Source organism: Neovison vison, chromosome 7 (genome assembly GCF_020171115.1).
Source record: "Neovison vison isolate M4711 chromosome 7, ASM_NN_V1, whole genome shotgun sequence".
Lineage (NCBI taxonomy): Eukaryota > Metazoa > Chordata > Mammalia > Carnivora > Mustelidae > Neogale > Neogale vison.
This window is the reverse complement of record NC_058097.1, coordinates 187,852,501-187,867,032: the sequence shown is the minus strand read 5'-3', so window position 1 is coordinate 187,867,032 and position 14,532 is coordinate 187,852,501. Positions and strand designations below refer to the sequence as shown.

General features: G+C 57.5%; 1 protein-coding gene across 3 annotated transcripts in view; it reads right to left on the bottom strand.

Moving 5' to 3' along the window:
- Positions 1-9,947: 9,947 nt before the first annotated feature.
- Positions 9,948-14,532, bottom strand: part of CD82 (CD82 molecule) — a 48,481-nt gene continuing 43,896 nt past the window's right edge. For all 3 annotated transcript variants that reach the window (XM_044259131.1, XM_044259133.1, XM_044259132.1), the window contains exons 7-9: positions 11,609-11,815; positions 11,125-11,208; positions 9,948-10,870 (exon numbers count right to left, since the gene is read on the bottom strand). In XM_044259131.1, coding sequence (XP_044115066.1) covers positions 10,793-10,870; positions 11,125-11,208; positions 11,609-11,815 — 369 coding nt within the window. In that variant the 3' untranslated portion in view covers positions 9,948-10,792. The remainder of the gene's footprint in view (positions 10,871-11,124; positions 11,209-11,608; positions 11,816-14,532) is intronic.

The following is a 14,532-nucleotide window of genomic DNA, read 5'->3' as shown; positions in this document are numbered from 1 at the left end:
GAAGCCCTCCATGCTCCTTTCCCTCATCCATCCTCTCAGACAGCAGGACAACCCTGGCCCAGGGCTTCTGGGCCATGTTAATGGTGTATCTGCCCCCCTCTTCTGTGGATTTCCTCTCTGAGCATGGTTCTAAGCCAACATTTCTCAAACTGCCTGTGTACAGGAAGTCCAAGCTCCCGGAGCCCCTCACAATCCAGGGATGGGACCCCGAATCCAGATCTCTAAATTAGGGTTCAAGTGGTGGTTAAATCAGACAACCGCGGCCCAGCACTCTAAGCACTATTGCCCGAGTTCTTTTTCCATTGCCTGATTTCATTCTAGCACTGAGAACAGGGTCCATTATATTCATCCATCCACCTAACCATTTATTCATTCATTCGTTCATTCAACAAATACATCTTAAGTGCCCTTTCTGGGCCAGACACTGTGCTCAATCTGGGGTCAAGGTGAGGAACAAGCCAGAAGTTCTGTCTGCCCCAAGGAACTCAGAGTCTGGGGAGAAGACAGAAACCCTAACTAACAGTCACAATTCATGGTCACCGAAGGTCACCCCAACAGAGAAAGGAAGCAGGGAGCCCGGCGCCGAGAGCTCGCTCTGCACCAGGCAGCTAAGCCTGCTCGTGTGCTAACTTACTTGGCCTTTGCAGCAACCTCGAGGGTGACACTATGATTGTGCCCGTTTCTGAGAAGAGGAACCAAAAACAACCCACTTGCTGAGGCTTGCACAGCTCGGGCGGGCAGAGTCTGGATTCGAACCCGTGGCCCCCGTGTGGGCAGCAAGGTGGCATGCTTTCTTGCTGCTTCGGAAGAAGGCCACGGGAGGGCTCAGCGAGGCCACCCTGTCATCATGGGATATGACAGGCAAGCTCCCTGAAGGCTGATGGGGTTAGCCAGGAGAACAGAGACTCGTTTCCAAGCGGGACAGCACAGCAGAGGAGTTCAGGGCATGAAGGGAGCCTGGCACACAGGCTGGCAACTTGCTCTACGACATCAGGATCCTCCAGCAGCTCGGGTACTGGGCAGGGCGTCCAGGCACCTGTCACCGTGAGGTCCCCAAGCAGGGAGGCCAGCAGCTGTGCATATGAGCCCCTGGGCTGGGTTCAAACAGCCTGTGGCCACACACTTACCAGCTGCGTGACTCTGGGGAGCTCCTTAATGGCGCAGAACCTCCTCAGGGGATTAGATTCTCCCCCATTTCCTAGAAGACCCTCGAGCCTCCTAGCCTATCACCTCTAAAGCCCTCCCGCCCCCTCCCCCACACACCTGCTACAGCTCCCCGACCACAAGAAGGGTCCTTTTGCTGGATTCTGATTGACCAGGACATCTGGGTGGGGCTGGCTGCCAGCCTGGAGGAGGCACCTCCGCAGCGGCTGGGCTCTGAGAAACTGGGGAGGCCTACAGCTAAGTCCCTACTCCAGGGATTGCCCTCCTTCCAGCCCAGACTGTGCTTGAACTCCCCATTTGTAAATAGGTCAGCCAGGAGGGGCAGGGCGCCGAGCCCAGAGCCTGGTGCAGACAGATGGCCATGGTCCAGCAGCGAAGCGGAGGGGTGGGCCGGCAGGCAGGGACCAAGGATGGCGGGGACTTGTCTGCTAGACACAGGGGAAGCAGGGTGAAGCCCGTGGTTATCTCTCTATCCCCGGCACACGCCCCCTCTTCCCAGGCCTGCCCATGGCGGTCCACAGGCCAGCTCTCGGAGTCAGGGAACATTTGCTAATACCCCACTACCCTTTCTCCTCCATACACAGATCCCAGTGGAGATTTTGAAATCCCTTTATAAAAAGCCACAGCTGTGGTGACGGAGAAAGCAGAGGGCCTGCTGAAGTCAGTCAAACCCGAGCGGGATCCTGCCCTGGCCATGTAGCGGTTAGGTGGCCTCAGCTGACCAGGGGATGGGAAAGCTCAGCTTTTCCATCTGTGAAGGGGGGGGCGGTGATCCCAACGACCACAGTCGCCAGCAGGAGAACCTGTGCTGAGTGAGGGGCTGGCACATGACACGGGCCCAGCAAATGTCATGGGAGAAAGAACATTATGGAAAGGGGCTCATGACAGGTGCTCAAGAAATATTTGCTGATTAAATAGGAGGTTGAATGAAAAAAGAGATAAATGATCCCCACATCTGTGCTTTTGTCTGTCTTCCTAAAAGCACACTGGAATTAGAGCCACTGGCTGGGGGAGAGACAAGAGCAGGGCGGGATGCGGCATAACTCTTGGGGAACGGAAGGCTGAGAACATTCTCAGTGACGTCAGCCCCTGTGTGCAGAATACATTACACCCTGTCCTTGCTGCCGACTCACGCTGACATTGAGGCTCGTCTGCGAAGGTGACTCAGGGCTGAGCTCCTGAAGACGGACTTGGGCTTCAATCTTGTCTCTTCCCCCCAACTGCTCAGGTGGCCAGGGATGAGAAAGGTCTTCCCTGGCCCTCCGTTTTCTCGCCTATAAAGTGAGAAGCCAAGGACCAACTCTCAGAGCCACTGGGAGGATTAAGTGAGGTGATCTCTGCCGAGAGCTCGGAACTGGGCCTCGCAAAAGATGGCTGTCATTTTCGCCATCATTCCCTAAGGCCGACACTGTATCAGCTAGCTACTGCTGTGTAACACTAGCCCCAGATGGAGGGGCCCCAACTGCCATCTATGTAGCTCATGATTCTGCATGTCAAAAATGTGGGTTGGGCTCAGCAGGGTGGTCCTTGGTTCTTCTCTTGCATCTGCGGCTGGCCGTGGGTGAGCTGGGTGTCTCTGTGTCTGAGGGCGGGCTGGCTGCCACGGGGGTCATGTGGCTGCCGCTGGGGTCATGTGGTGATGGGGACCACTTGCCTCTCATCCTCTAGCAGACTCACCTGGGCTTCCTCACGGGCAGTGGCAGAACTCTGAGACAGAGAGAGTGGAAACTTATGAAACCTCTTGAGGCTTGGGCTCAAGAATGGTCCACGGTCCCCTCCCCACATCCTATTGGTCACGGCAAGCCACAAGGCCAGCCACGATTCGGGGAAGAGCTGACTACACAGTCACATTGCCAAGGGCATCAACACGAGGAGGGGAAGAGAACCACCATTTCTGCCAACGACCGACCAAGCGGCCACAGGGGACAGCTGGGAGAGGAACCGGCTCTGCGGATGTCCAGGGCAGTGATCCCACCTCAGTAGCCCTCTCTGTCCTTCAACACCAGCAGCAAAGACTGTCGCTCTTCCGATGGCTTCGCCGCTCCATTTTCCACCCTCAGTCAGAGGCAGGTTGGCACCTGTGAACTCTGAGCCTCAGGAGATGGAGACCAGAGTCCAAACACGGCCGGCCGCAAGCACACCACACATGGAGTCGCGGGGACCTCATGACTGCTCCCACTCGGTCCTCAGAGGAAGGAAACATACACACACGACACACCCAGACACCGCAACCCCCTCAACAGGGCTGCCCTGGACGCCCACTAAGTCAGTCATTAAACTATCCCAACAAGGTGGTCTTTATACCATCACGAGCTCCAGACAGTGTCCCTCAGCCACCTGGGAAAAGGTTTTCTGTCCACGTGGAATCCACAAGAGGCCGTGACATTCACATCCACGGTTTGATTGTTCCTGTGCCTCCTCTTGAACCCTGGGCTGGCCAGCCTCCTGGTGGAGTGGCAGCCCTCAGGGTACCCCTGGCAGTGAGGACAGCAGGTGACAACGGCCAGACTGGGGACAGGCTTCTTTCATCATCTCCCGTGCTTTGACTGGTGGGTAGGGACTGACTTGAGTGTTTGTCTCTGACACAGGGTACCTCTTCAGTTTAAGTTTGTGGGTCTTGCCTATGTTCTCCCTCTAGCTTGCTGGCTCCGGGACCCCAGGGATTTCATTCACCTGGCTGAGCCCGGATTCCCTCCACAGAGCCTGGCATCCAGTGGGCACCCAATAGTTACTGCGCAGATCGATGGATGAAATATCAGATATCATTGAGTCGAGCCTCTTCAAAAAGGGCCACCGCCTCGAGGGCTCCCTTTAGAACCAGCTGTCTTTATTCCCATTGGCCTCCCTGGTGGAGGAGGCACAGGACGCAGAGCCACGGGTTCCAACTGCCAATACCAGTATCTCCCCTGGGTGATCGTCAAGTACAGTCGTTCTGGTTGTTCACTGACAACTCCAGGGGAGCTGCTTCAGACCACAGACCACTTCTCCTCCTCAACTGGGGCAAAGGGGGAGCCTGCAGCACACCATGTAGCTTTTCCAAGCCTTAAGTTTCCACACCTGATGGGGGCCAGGGGGTAACAATTGTGTCTTCTCTGCTGGTGGGGGGGAGGTTAAAAGTTAGCACTATGTACATGATGGCTGCTGAGAGGACGATGATGTTGCTGACTGGGAAGGGTCCAGGGTCCAGAGAGAGGCACCGGCCTGTGCCTGCTGGTTTCCCACCCCCTCTCCTCCTCTGCCCTCCCACTGCCACTGTCTGCTCCCCACAGCACGCCTCACCCTGCAGAGCTGACCTGCCTCCTGCTCCCAGCTCCTCCTCTGGCTGGGGTCTTGTTCGCAGCTTCCATCTCACCCCAGCACCCCCTCCCTCCTCCTTGTGGGCTCCCTCAGGCTTGGAGCTGGGCCCCTCTGGGGAAGGGGCTCTCTCCTCCCATCCCAGCAAACGCAGGATGCTTCCTGGCCCCAAGGCCCAGAGTCCTCTGTAAACCAGCACCTGGAGGATCGACTAGCGGGAATAGAGGGTCGTTGTCCCCCTGGAAACCCTAAGCTGGGCTCACCCAGGTATGTGACACAAGGGCAGAGGCTAAAGCTTTTCATTTCGGTCAGCTGCCACCGGCACCCTCCAGCCCTGAGCCTCCTCCAAGAGGCTGCTGGGTCCTCTCTCAGCCCCGCCTTCCATCCTTCTCTCCCCTGCAGCCTCTCTGCATTTTCTGCTGTTTCTGCCGAGCCCCACACCCCCAGCATCCTGCAGGAAGCCCACTCCCGTTCCCAGAGGACCTGCTTGAGGCATCTGAGGTGACATTGGAGGGGGAGGGAGGAATTTGCTTCTGGGACTGACATCGCTCCAGCCCTGAAGGCAGGTGTGTGTGGGGGGGGTGGGGGAGGTGGGAAATGACTTCAGAGAGGGCAGCTGGGAGTGGGGGTGGGTACTTCCAGCTCAGATGGCCTCGAATGGCCCCTCCCACCTCCCACGCCCAACACCTTCCCCAGACACAAGGAGCCCCCCACCCCCACCCCGCGCCTTCCCTGCCCTGCCCTGGCGCTCCGGCTGGCTGCAGATTGCTTCCTGCCCCAGTCCCAGCCTCTTGGACCCATCTGCAGTTCCTGCCTTGGCGGCACCCATGTTCTTCACTGGCCTGTTCCTGTCCAGGGAGGGCCAGTGCCGAGGGATGCGGGGTTCCGCTGAAGCTCAGAGCCGTCACGGGAAGAGGCGTCCCCAGGGAAGCAGATCACTGTGTCTGTTACCCCATGTGACGACCACAGTAACACCAGGAGTTTGGCATGACAGCCTTGGCGTCACGGATGAGTCCGAGAGGTTGCTTGCCCAGGAGCAGGAGCTGCCCAATTTGTTTCCACCGGGAAGGGGCTGGCTGGGGGTGACGGGGGGGCGAGGGTGTGATTCCTGCGGGAGTGTGGCCAGAGGGGAAGGGGGCTGAATGTGAGAACTTCCGCACCCTTTCCTGTTTGTCCACTCGCTGTTCATTATGCTACTTCCTTCCACAGGACGACAGAGGCTCTGGATGGGCCCCAGGGGGTCCCTCAGCAGCAGTCAGCACTGACCAAGCCAGGGGCAGCGATGGTGGCTCCGTGTGTGAGCGGCCTGTGTGCACACGTCTAGGAGTGTAGGTGTACGACATCCCTTATATTTACTAGAACACAGGTGCCATACAGCCCAGGATCTGTTTTTCTTCACTGCTGTGTTCTTGGGAGACTAGAACGGTACCTGGCACAGACGAGGTGCCCATTTAAGTGTTCATGGAATGAATGAATGAATGAAAGAATGAACAAATGACTGAATGAACAAACAGTGACAAGACAGTGAGCAAACGAAGCTTAGCCCACAGGTTCCAGAAACTCCGGAGAGCAGCCAGATACCTGACCAGAGGCAGTGTGGCAAGTTGGGGAGGAAGTGGTGGCAGTCCTGGCTTGGGAGAGGCCCTGGGGGCTGGACTGTCACTAGGGACCCTAGCCACTTTCAGCACCTGGCTCCTTGGCCCGGGAAACCCACTCACTTGGAAGACCCCAGGGATGGGCCTGGAGGAGACTCTGCCAGGAAACAGGCAGCATGGGGGGTGTGCCAGGACAGGTCTGGAACATTCCAGGCTGGCAGACATTTGACCTTTCCTGCCTGCCCAACGCTGGCCACAGCTTAGTCGGAGGAGACGATCTGGGTTCCCTCACAGCTAGGAATGGACTGAGCCCTCAGGGGGTGGCAGGGCCTATGGTTGTGTGTGAGTGTGTGTGTGTGTGTGTGTGTGTGTATGCACACACTGGGCTGACATCCGGCAGTACTTGCCTATACAGCCATAACAGTTACAAAAATACTGGAATATTTCTGTCTACCCTAGGCCACCCTCTAGTCTCCCCCACACCTCCTGCCTATCCACAGAGAAGGAACTTATTCCAGGTCCAGTCTGACTCCCATGCCCATAGTCAGTGTCCGAGCCAGACCAAGCCCCTTCCTGGACACTGCCATTGACTCCCCAAAGGACCCAGAGAACAAGCAGTACCCTGTCCCCATGCTTCCTGCCGGGTCCCAGGGAGCCATGGGTGGGCTCTACCCAGGGGCACCCTCACACCTTCCTACCCTCTGTCCCAGCAACCAGGCCATCATGGGGCCCCTGTGGCCATCATCTGAGCCACATGTCCCTTGGCTAGGACATTCATGGCAGAGATGACAGCCTGGGGGTTCCCCCCACCCCCACAGAAGGCCTCACAGCCCCTCAGCTGGTCCAGCAGCCCATGGAGGGAGGCAAGAAGGATGGAAGCCCCAGGTGGTGTCGGGATGGAGAAGCCAACTTGGGAACTGAAGAAGCTGGACTCTGCTCCCTCCCTACGGAATCTCACAGGCCTGGAGGCAATGGGGGGGGGAGTAGGGGATGGTGGAAAGAAAGGCAGTGGAAATTGCCCCCCATCCCCACCCCAGGAGGTAGAAGTGAGGGTCCCAGTAGACTCAGTGCTCGCAATGACCAGATGTCACTGAAGTCACGCCGTGGTCTGGGTGTGACAACACAGCCCAGCCTGGGGGTGGTCCCAGGAAGCCTGGGAGGCGGCGGAGGCAGGAGGAAGTCTAGAGTCAGGTCCATGGAGTCCCAGTGCCGGCTCTGGTACTTTCCAGCTGCAAGGCACAGGGGAGAAGCCTCAGGAGGAAGCTGGCTGGGGGTTTAGCCCATCTTCTTAATAACTTCTGACATTTTCTCAGCCTTCTTTAAAGTAGTTTGCAAACACAGATTTGAGCTCACCCCTGCTCTCTGTGGCCCAGGGTCACACGGGAAGACTGAGGAACAGCTAGATCCAACCCACGTCCCTGGACTCCTTCCTCTTCTGAAGAGCCAACCTGAGAAGCAACATGGACACTCCCCAAGGGTCCTCGTCTATGCCAGGTACGAGGTGCGGGGCCACCACTAAGATGGCAGGACCCTCAACCAAAGGCTGGGTAGAACCTTCTACCTTCTCTCCCGCCTGCCTACCCGGAGGGAGGCAACCCAAGGCCACAGAGGGGATCCACAGCTGGTCCCATTTAATTTGGTGGCCAGCAGGTGGCCTGGGACAATGGTCCCCCTTACCTCCTGCCTGCCGCCCCACCCCCACTCCCATCCTTGAGACTCCCAGCCTCAGCCTCAAACCCCTGGGCATCTTGGCCAGCCGATACCCGCTCCTGCTCTTTGGGTGGAGCTCTCAGCTTTCCGGGCTATCCCAGCATCTCCTTCTTCCCCCCACCCCAGCCTAGAGGGAGTAAGGAGGGGAGACACACATGGGGAAAGGGGCCCCCAGTTTCTCTGTGTTCATGATTGCTAGCCCCACCCTGGGTACTGTCCCCAACACCGGGGGCCTGCTGGAGACCACAGTTTGGAAGACGCAAGCCCCCTGGGGCCTGCTTCTCCCCAGGTCTCGTGCCTGGAGCTCCCCACAGCAGGCATCACAGAGCGACAGGAAAAGCCCACCATCTGGTAACCTACACTCTCCTGCCCCAACACGGCTCAAGCCCTTCTCCGGGAAGCCCTCCCTGAGACCTGCTAATGGCGCATGGTCACGTGGTCACCGAGGGACCTCTGAGCTGAACTGGACTGTGTCCCCACCCCAGGCAGCTCCTCATCTAGCTGAAGCCCCCGAGTCCCCTTATCTGACTGGGGAGCCTGGCCTATAGCCAGGGACCAAGGCTTGTCTCTTAACCCAGCCTTTCTCCCTCTGGAAGGCCATCACTGGTGCAAGGGTGGCGTGTGGGTCCCTTCCCTGGACAACAGGAGGCAGACAGTAAATGTGGGACGGCTCCCAACTCCCCAGGAAGCAGGAGAATGTGGAGGAAATTACTTAACCCTGTGTTCTTCATTGTCCTCATCTGTAAGTTGGGGATAATGAACATGGGCTTTCCAGGATTATAGGGAGTCAGTTGACAGTCAAGGGCACTGGAACTGAGCAAATGCTTTTCAGGCCCCAATTACTATGTACAATTGTCATCCAATCACTTGGCTGGGTCTTCCTGGTTCCTCATTGGCAGATGCACAGCTTCTGTCCTCGCTGCCCTTAACCAGCACAAGGTCAGGGACAGGGGGTTTGTTTATGCTTTCTGCTCCAGTCATGAAGGGATATCAAAGTTTGTGTGTTTGAGGGTGGGCTTGAATTCTAGATTCCAGCCAGCCACAATCTTCCTAGTAGCTAAGCTATGGAAGCACTGGGAAATGAGAGCTATAGAACTGATAAAGTGTCCCTTTTTGCTTTGGCCTCCAGGAAGCTCAGAGAGAAAATTACTTCGATTCAACTGAACAACTAGAGCTCAAAGACGGCAACTGCTTTCATGTCCCAGGCCAACTGGATTGATGGACAGTACTGAACTGGTAAGGACTCCCCAGGCTGCTTGGAGCATGGCCAGGGTGCCTCTGGGCTAAGGAAATGAGAACAGTGATCAACTAGTGATGTCTGCTGCGAGTACAGCAGTGAAGAACATAGGATGTGCACAGCATGGATTCGCCATCACCAGGTTGGCCAAGTCGGCTGACCTCATTGCACCCACGTCTGCACTTCCTCGTAAGCTCTTATTTTCCCTGTTACGGTTCATGTTTTATTACATGTACTTGCCTACAGAATGAGGCAGGTTATAAAGGAAATAAGCTGGGATGGCTTCCCTCCGAGCCCTCAGGCCTCTGTGCAGGCTGAGCGCCCCGGGGAGAGCCTCTGATTGCAGCAGAGACCAGGCTCTGTGGAGCTTAAGGGTTCTTCAGCCCCCTGGGGCTGACCCCGTGTCCTCCACAGGCCAGAGCGTCAGCCACAGAACGTCTCTTGCAAGAAATTAATTAGGTTCAGATCAACAGCTGCACTGTCCCTAAGATGCACGCCCCCCCTCACCTCCTCAGTGAAGACAAGGCCGTCTTGTTTGCGTGCCCCTCCTCTGCCCTGCCCATCTCTCTTGGGGGCCTCTGTAGCTACAACTTATTGGGCCAGAGAATCTAAAAGCAACAGGATTCAGGAGTCACTTAGGGGAGCTGCTGAAAATGCAGATTCTTTGTCCCCAGCCCAGATCTGCTGTATCAGAATCCCCTGGGCCCGGGACCATTTCACCAGCGCTCCCACTGGAGTTAGAGACCCACAGGGCTGGGGCTGGTGAGGAGCCTGGAGAAGCCGGGACTTTGGGCTCTGCCAGGCTCCAAGGCTGGGCAGCAGCGCCACCTGGTGGGCCCTGCGGAAACACCTCCCAACCAATGCCCCTTCCAGCCCTACTTGAGGGTAGACTGCCTCTTACCAGTTTGTTTTCAGGACTCCAAAAGCAGCATCTCCAGGCGGCAAGCTGGATCGTTACAAATCCTCTTTAATGTTACTTGTCAAATCTTGGACGTGTTTTATAGAACTGTGCACAGGGCCCCTTCCCACTGCCTTACAAGGCACAGTTTCACCCACCCATTCCCTCAGGGGCAAAGGACAGGCCCGCCTAGCTTCTCTGGGGAAAGCATCCTCCCCCCACCCCCCCTTCCCTGGACAACTCGGGATCCTGGCAAACGCAGGACCAGCTGTGTCAGACCCCTGGGGTTCATCCCCCGGATTCCCTAAGCAGCCCAGAGCCAGTCCAGATTCCCCGGCCCAGGGGGCCCCTTCTTTGGCCCAGCTCAGAGCCTCATCCTCGGTTGATCTGAGCTGGCCTGGGGACGGGCTGCTGCTCCTACAAATGTGAGGTAAAGCCCACCCTCTCCCACCACCTTCGATGAAAATGTGAAAACCAAAGATAAAAGAATTATAGTGGAAAAAAAAAAAAGTTTACCCACGCAGTGGGCAACCCCAATGCCTTCTCCAAATCCCACCCCCATCCCCAATGTTGAATACACCTTTCCCCACCCCATGTACAAAGCTCCCAAGGTGGGCAGAGACCCCGTGCCCCTGTGCAGGGATGCCGCGGGAGCGTTCTCTCTGGGAGCCTACGCGGATCCCAGCAGGCAAGAAGCAAAGCAACCACGGAGCCGCTGGGGCTCAAGTCTGGAGGCAGAAAGGTAGGGAGACAGGTCCAGGCCCCAGAAAGCCTCCCCTCTCCAGCCAGCACAGGATGGGCACGGGGAGTGAGGTGGGCGGTGAGCCTAGAGCACAGCCTGGAGACCCTGAGGAGCCTGGGGGACTGGCAGGGAGATGGGGGACAGCAGCCACCTCAGTACTTGGGGACCTTGCTGTAGTCTTCAGAGTGGACGTGCCGGCACAAGCAGATGGACAGGAGCATCCCCAGGAGCTGTCGGGGCAGAAGGCAGGAGTCAGAGGGAGGACCCAGGGCAGCACCTCACTGTGCAGGTCAGCAAGGGTCCCGGCGCTTGAGTGGGATGGAGTGGACCCACAACGAAAGCCTCAGGACCAGCCTGTGGCTCCTGCGGCAGAGGCGCCCAGGGAGGGGACAGTGATCAGGCTGGCCTGGCCTCCCTGAGGCCATCAGCGGTGATGGTAGGGCTAGGGGCGGAGCGGGGGTGCTGGAGGGGAAGGGATTCAGACCTCGATGACGGCGACGCCCACACAGATGCCTAGGATGATGCCCACGTTCTCCTGCAGCCAGGCCTGCACCTTCTTCATGCAGCCCTACGAGGGGAAAACACGATCGTATCACCCCACCACGCGGCCTCACCCCACCATACACAATGGCTGGGAGGCCCCGCCCTGACCTGGCCCAGAGGGCCGGCAGAGCGGGGTCTGTGTGTTCCCTGACTGCGTAAATCAACAAATATGTTGATGCAGGTACAAATGACAAGCAAACAGGTGAATCAAAGGCAGGAACAGCTAAGTGAAGGAAGGGAAGGGGGAGGAAAGGAAGGAGGGAAGAGGAGGGAGGGAAGGAAGGAAGGCATGAGGGAAGGAAGGGAGGGAAGGAGGCTGGAAAGAAATGGGAGCTAAGGAGCCACCCAGGAAAGCCCGAGTGGCCCAAGTACCCAGACCCCAGGGTACCCCAAGTCCAGCCCGGGCCCCACAACTGTCCACACACCTCATGGTACACGGGCCAGTACTCGGGGCTGTTCCCGCTCTCAGTCCTGTTGCTGTCGAAAGCCTCACAGAAGCCCTTCCTCACCACGAAGCTGTCCTCCTCCTCCCTCCTGGCCTCGCAGGAGCAGGGGTAGGTGATGTTGGTGCGGTTCATGAGCTCCGCGTTTTCCGTCCAGTTGTAGAAACTGACCCAGCCGCAGCACTTCACCTGCGGGGAGACCGGCTGCTCACGCCCACAGCTCTCAGGCAGGCGGCCCTCCAGGGGGAGGCGGCATCTCCCAGGATGGAGGCTCAGATCCACCACTTTCAGGACCCCTCCCTCCCCCCCTCACCCAGGCCCAGCAAACCACCAGGATGAGTTTAGGTTTCACTCTGTCTTCTGGGAGCCACAGGGAATTTAAAGGGGCTTTCAGGAAACATACATCATAAACATTAAAACAGCAAGAGACAAAAAGTCAGGGGCAGTAGAAATACAAAGCAGCACAGGAGGGACGTTCAAGTTGAAAGACAGGACACAGCTAAGTGGGACAGAGCAGGGCAAACAACACACAGTTAAGAGTGGGGGTCTCGGGGAGCTTGGCAGCCTCAGTCTGTAGAGCACGCAACTCTTGATCTCTGGGTCGTGAGTTCAAGCCCCACATTGTGTATGGAGCCTACTTGAAATAAATAATTTTTTTAAAAAGAGCGTGGGGTCTGGAGTCCAGCGACTGGGTTCAAATCCCAGCTTTGCCATGTACCAGCAGCTTAACTTTGGTTCAAGTGCTTTCCTCAGTCTCCTCATCTGCGAAATGGGGTAACAAAGGTTCCTAAGTCAAAGGGCTGCTGGGAGGACTCCCCAGGACGAGGCAGGCCAAGTGTCCAGCTCTGATCTGGATGGCTCAGGAAAGGCCAGCTCCACTTTTAGCTGCTGTGTACATGTTAGAATTGAGATCTGGCTGTGAGCTTCCTGGTTGTCAAGGTGAGAAAGGAGATATGGCCAATTCTGCGTTTTGGAAGAGAAAATGTTCTAGCTCCAGAGGGGAAGAAGGCCTTTTGAGGCTCCCTGGGCCAGAAGGGCCTCCGTGGGGCTCGTGAAGGGACCCTGAGGGGCTGTGGATCACATCTGGGCTTGAATTCCTGACAGGGCTGGGATGTGAGGAGCTAGGCCTGTGCTGGAAAGGCCCATGGGAAGGTGGAACCGAGTTGGGGAGGGCCTGTGCCAGCCACCAGCCCCGGCTTCCTCGTGGAAAAGGGTTAGCGAGAGCCACTCTGCCAGGGTCCCTGGGAGGATTAAGTGGACTCGCAGGGTAAGCTTCATGTCCCCCTCGCTGGGTGCGTGGGTGGTCCCCCCTGCTTCCCTCCCAGCTCAACGGGGTGGGTCCCTGACCAGCAGCCTGGTGACCAGCAGGGGGCGAGCCAAGCTTAGGCAGTGGCTGGGACAGGTTCCTTCCTTCTGTCCTCCTTCCCTCTTTCTGGATGCTTAACAGCTTCCAGCCTGGGCCAGAGGCCAGCACCACTGAGGGGCGCATCCAGGCCCTCGTACCCTCATCAGAAGGCAACAGCGCTCCTTGACCACCACACCAGGCCGAGTCCCCGACCCCGCCTCTTGCCGAGATCTGTCCCCGGCCACCACGTGCCCTGCGTCTCAGCGGTTGCGCGAGACCAATAAACCCTCATCACCAACAGCCACCAAAGCGCTGTGTAAGCACCACGGGCTTCACACACTCCTCTCACACAAGCACGGGTCCAAGGCCCTGTTTGCCAGACGGGGACCCAGGCTCTGCAAGCAGCAGAGCTGGTAGCCCCAGCCTCAGGGGCCTGACTCAGTCAGCTTTCTTAACCACCGTGCCAAGCGGCATCTGACAGACATCAGAATGATCTAGAGGCCTCACCAGCTGCAGAAATCCCCCAACCAGTCAAGTGCTTCCCACGGCAGGGTGCGCACCATCTCTCAAGGGACCCGCCTCCCCCCCAGGCTCCTCGAAGGAGGGACGTGTTCATCCTGGGACATGAGGGAACCCCCAACCTCAGCAACTGTGGGTCAAACTGAACGTGTGAGGAAAACATCTTCCCACAGGCACTGAGCCCCGCGGCGGACACAGGCCCCCCCAACCCGGCTCCATCTGGTCCTCCTCACCAAACACTGTGAGGCAGGAAACACTCCCCTCTTCACGGCCCAGAAAAGGGATGTACCCATGTGGTTTGGACAGAGTCCCGTCTCCAGATCCCTGCTCTCCTGGTGCTGTGGAGTCGGACCTACTCCCGCTGCCCCCACCCCTGCCCCTCACACCCCACAGCCCCCTGCCAGGCAGCAGTCAGTCAGAGCTTCAGGCAGGCCCAGAGCGACCACTGTGGCCGGTGCCCCCTCGGGAGATAGGAGGCCGCTGCGGCAGCCCAGAGACGCTGGGTCCCCATCAAGGGCATACAGCCTCTGGGACCTGATCCCCGAGGTCTGTTTGTGTGTGTGGTGAGTGGCTCGCCATCAGGGCATGCTGGGAACCCAGTGGGCAAGTCAGTTATTCTGTCTGTCAGTCAGTCAGCCGGCCCACCATTCATTCGTTCATTCATTCATTCATTCATTCATATAGTCAGTCATTCTGTCTGCCAGTCAGTCCATCATTCATGCATGCATTCATTCATTCTGTCATTCATTTAGTCAGTCAATCCTTTGTTCAGTCAGTCAGTCAGTCGTTTTGTCGCCAGTCCATCATTCATTCATTCAGTCTGTCAGTCATGGAATCTGTCAGTCAGTCATTCTCTCATCCCTTCATTCAGTCAGTCTGTCTCTCTCACTTACCTGAGGTGGAACACACACACACACACACACACTCACGCACACACACAGCTTGACAAAATTTTACACCTAGACTGACGTGACTGCCAGCTGGATTGGGATTTGGATAGAACATTCCTTTCACTCCAGAAGGTTCCCATGGGCACATCCCA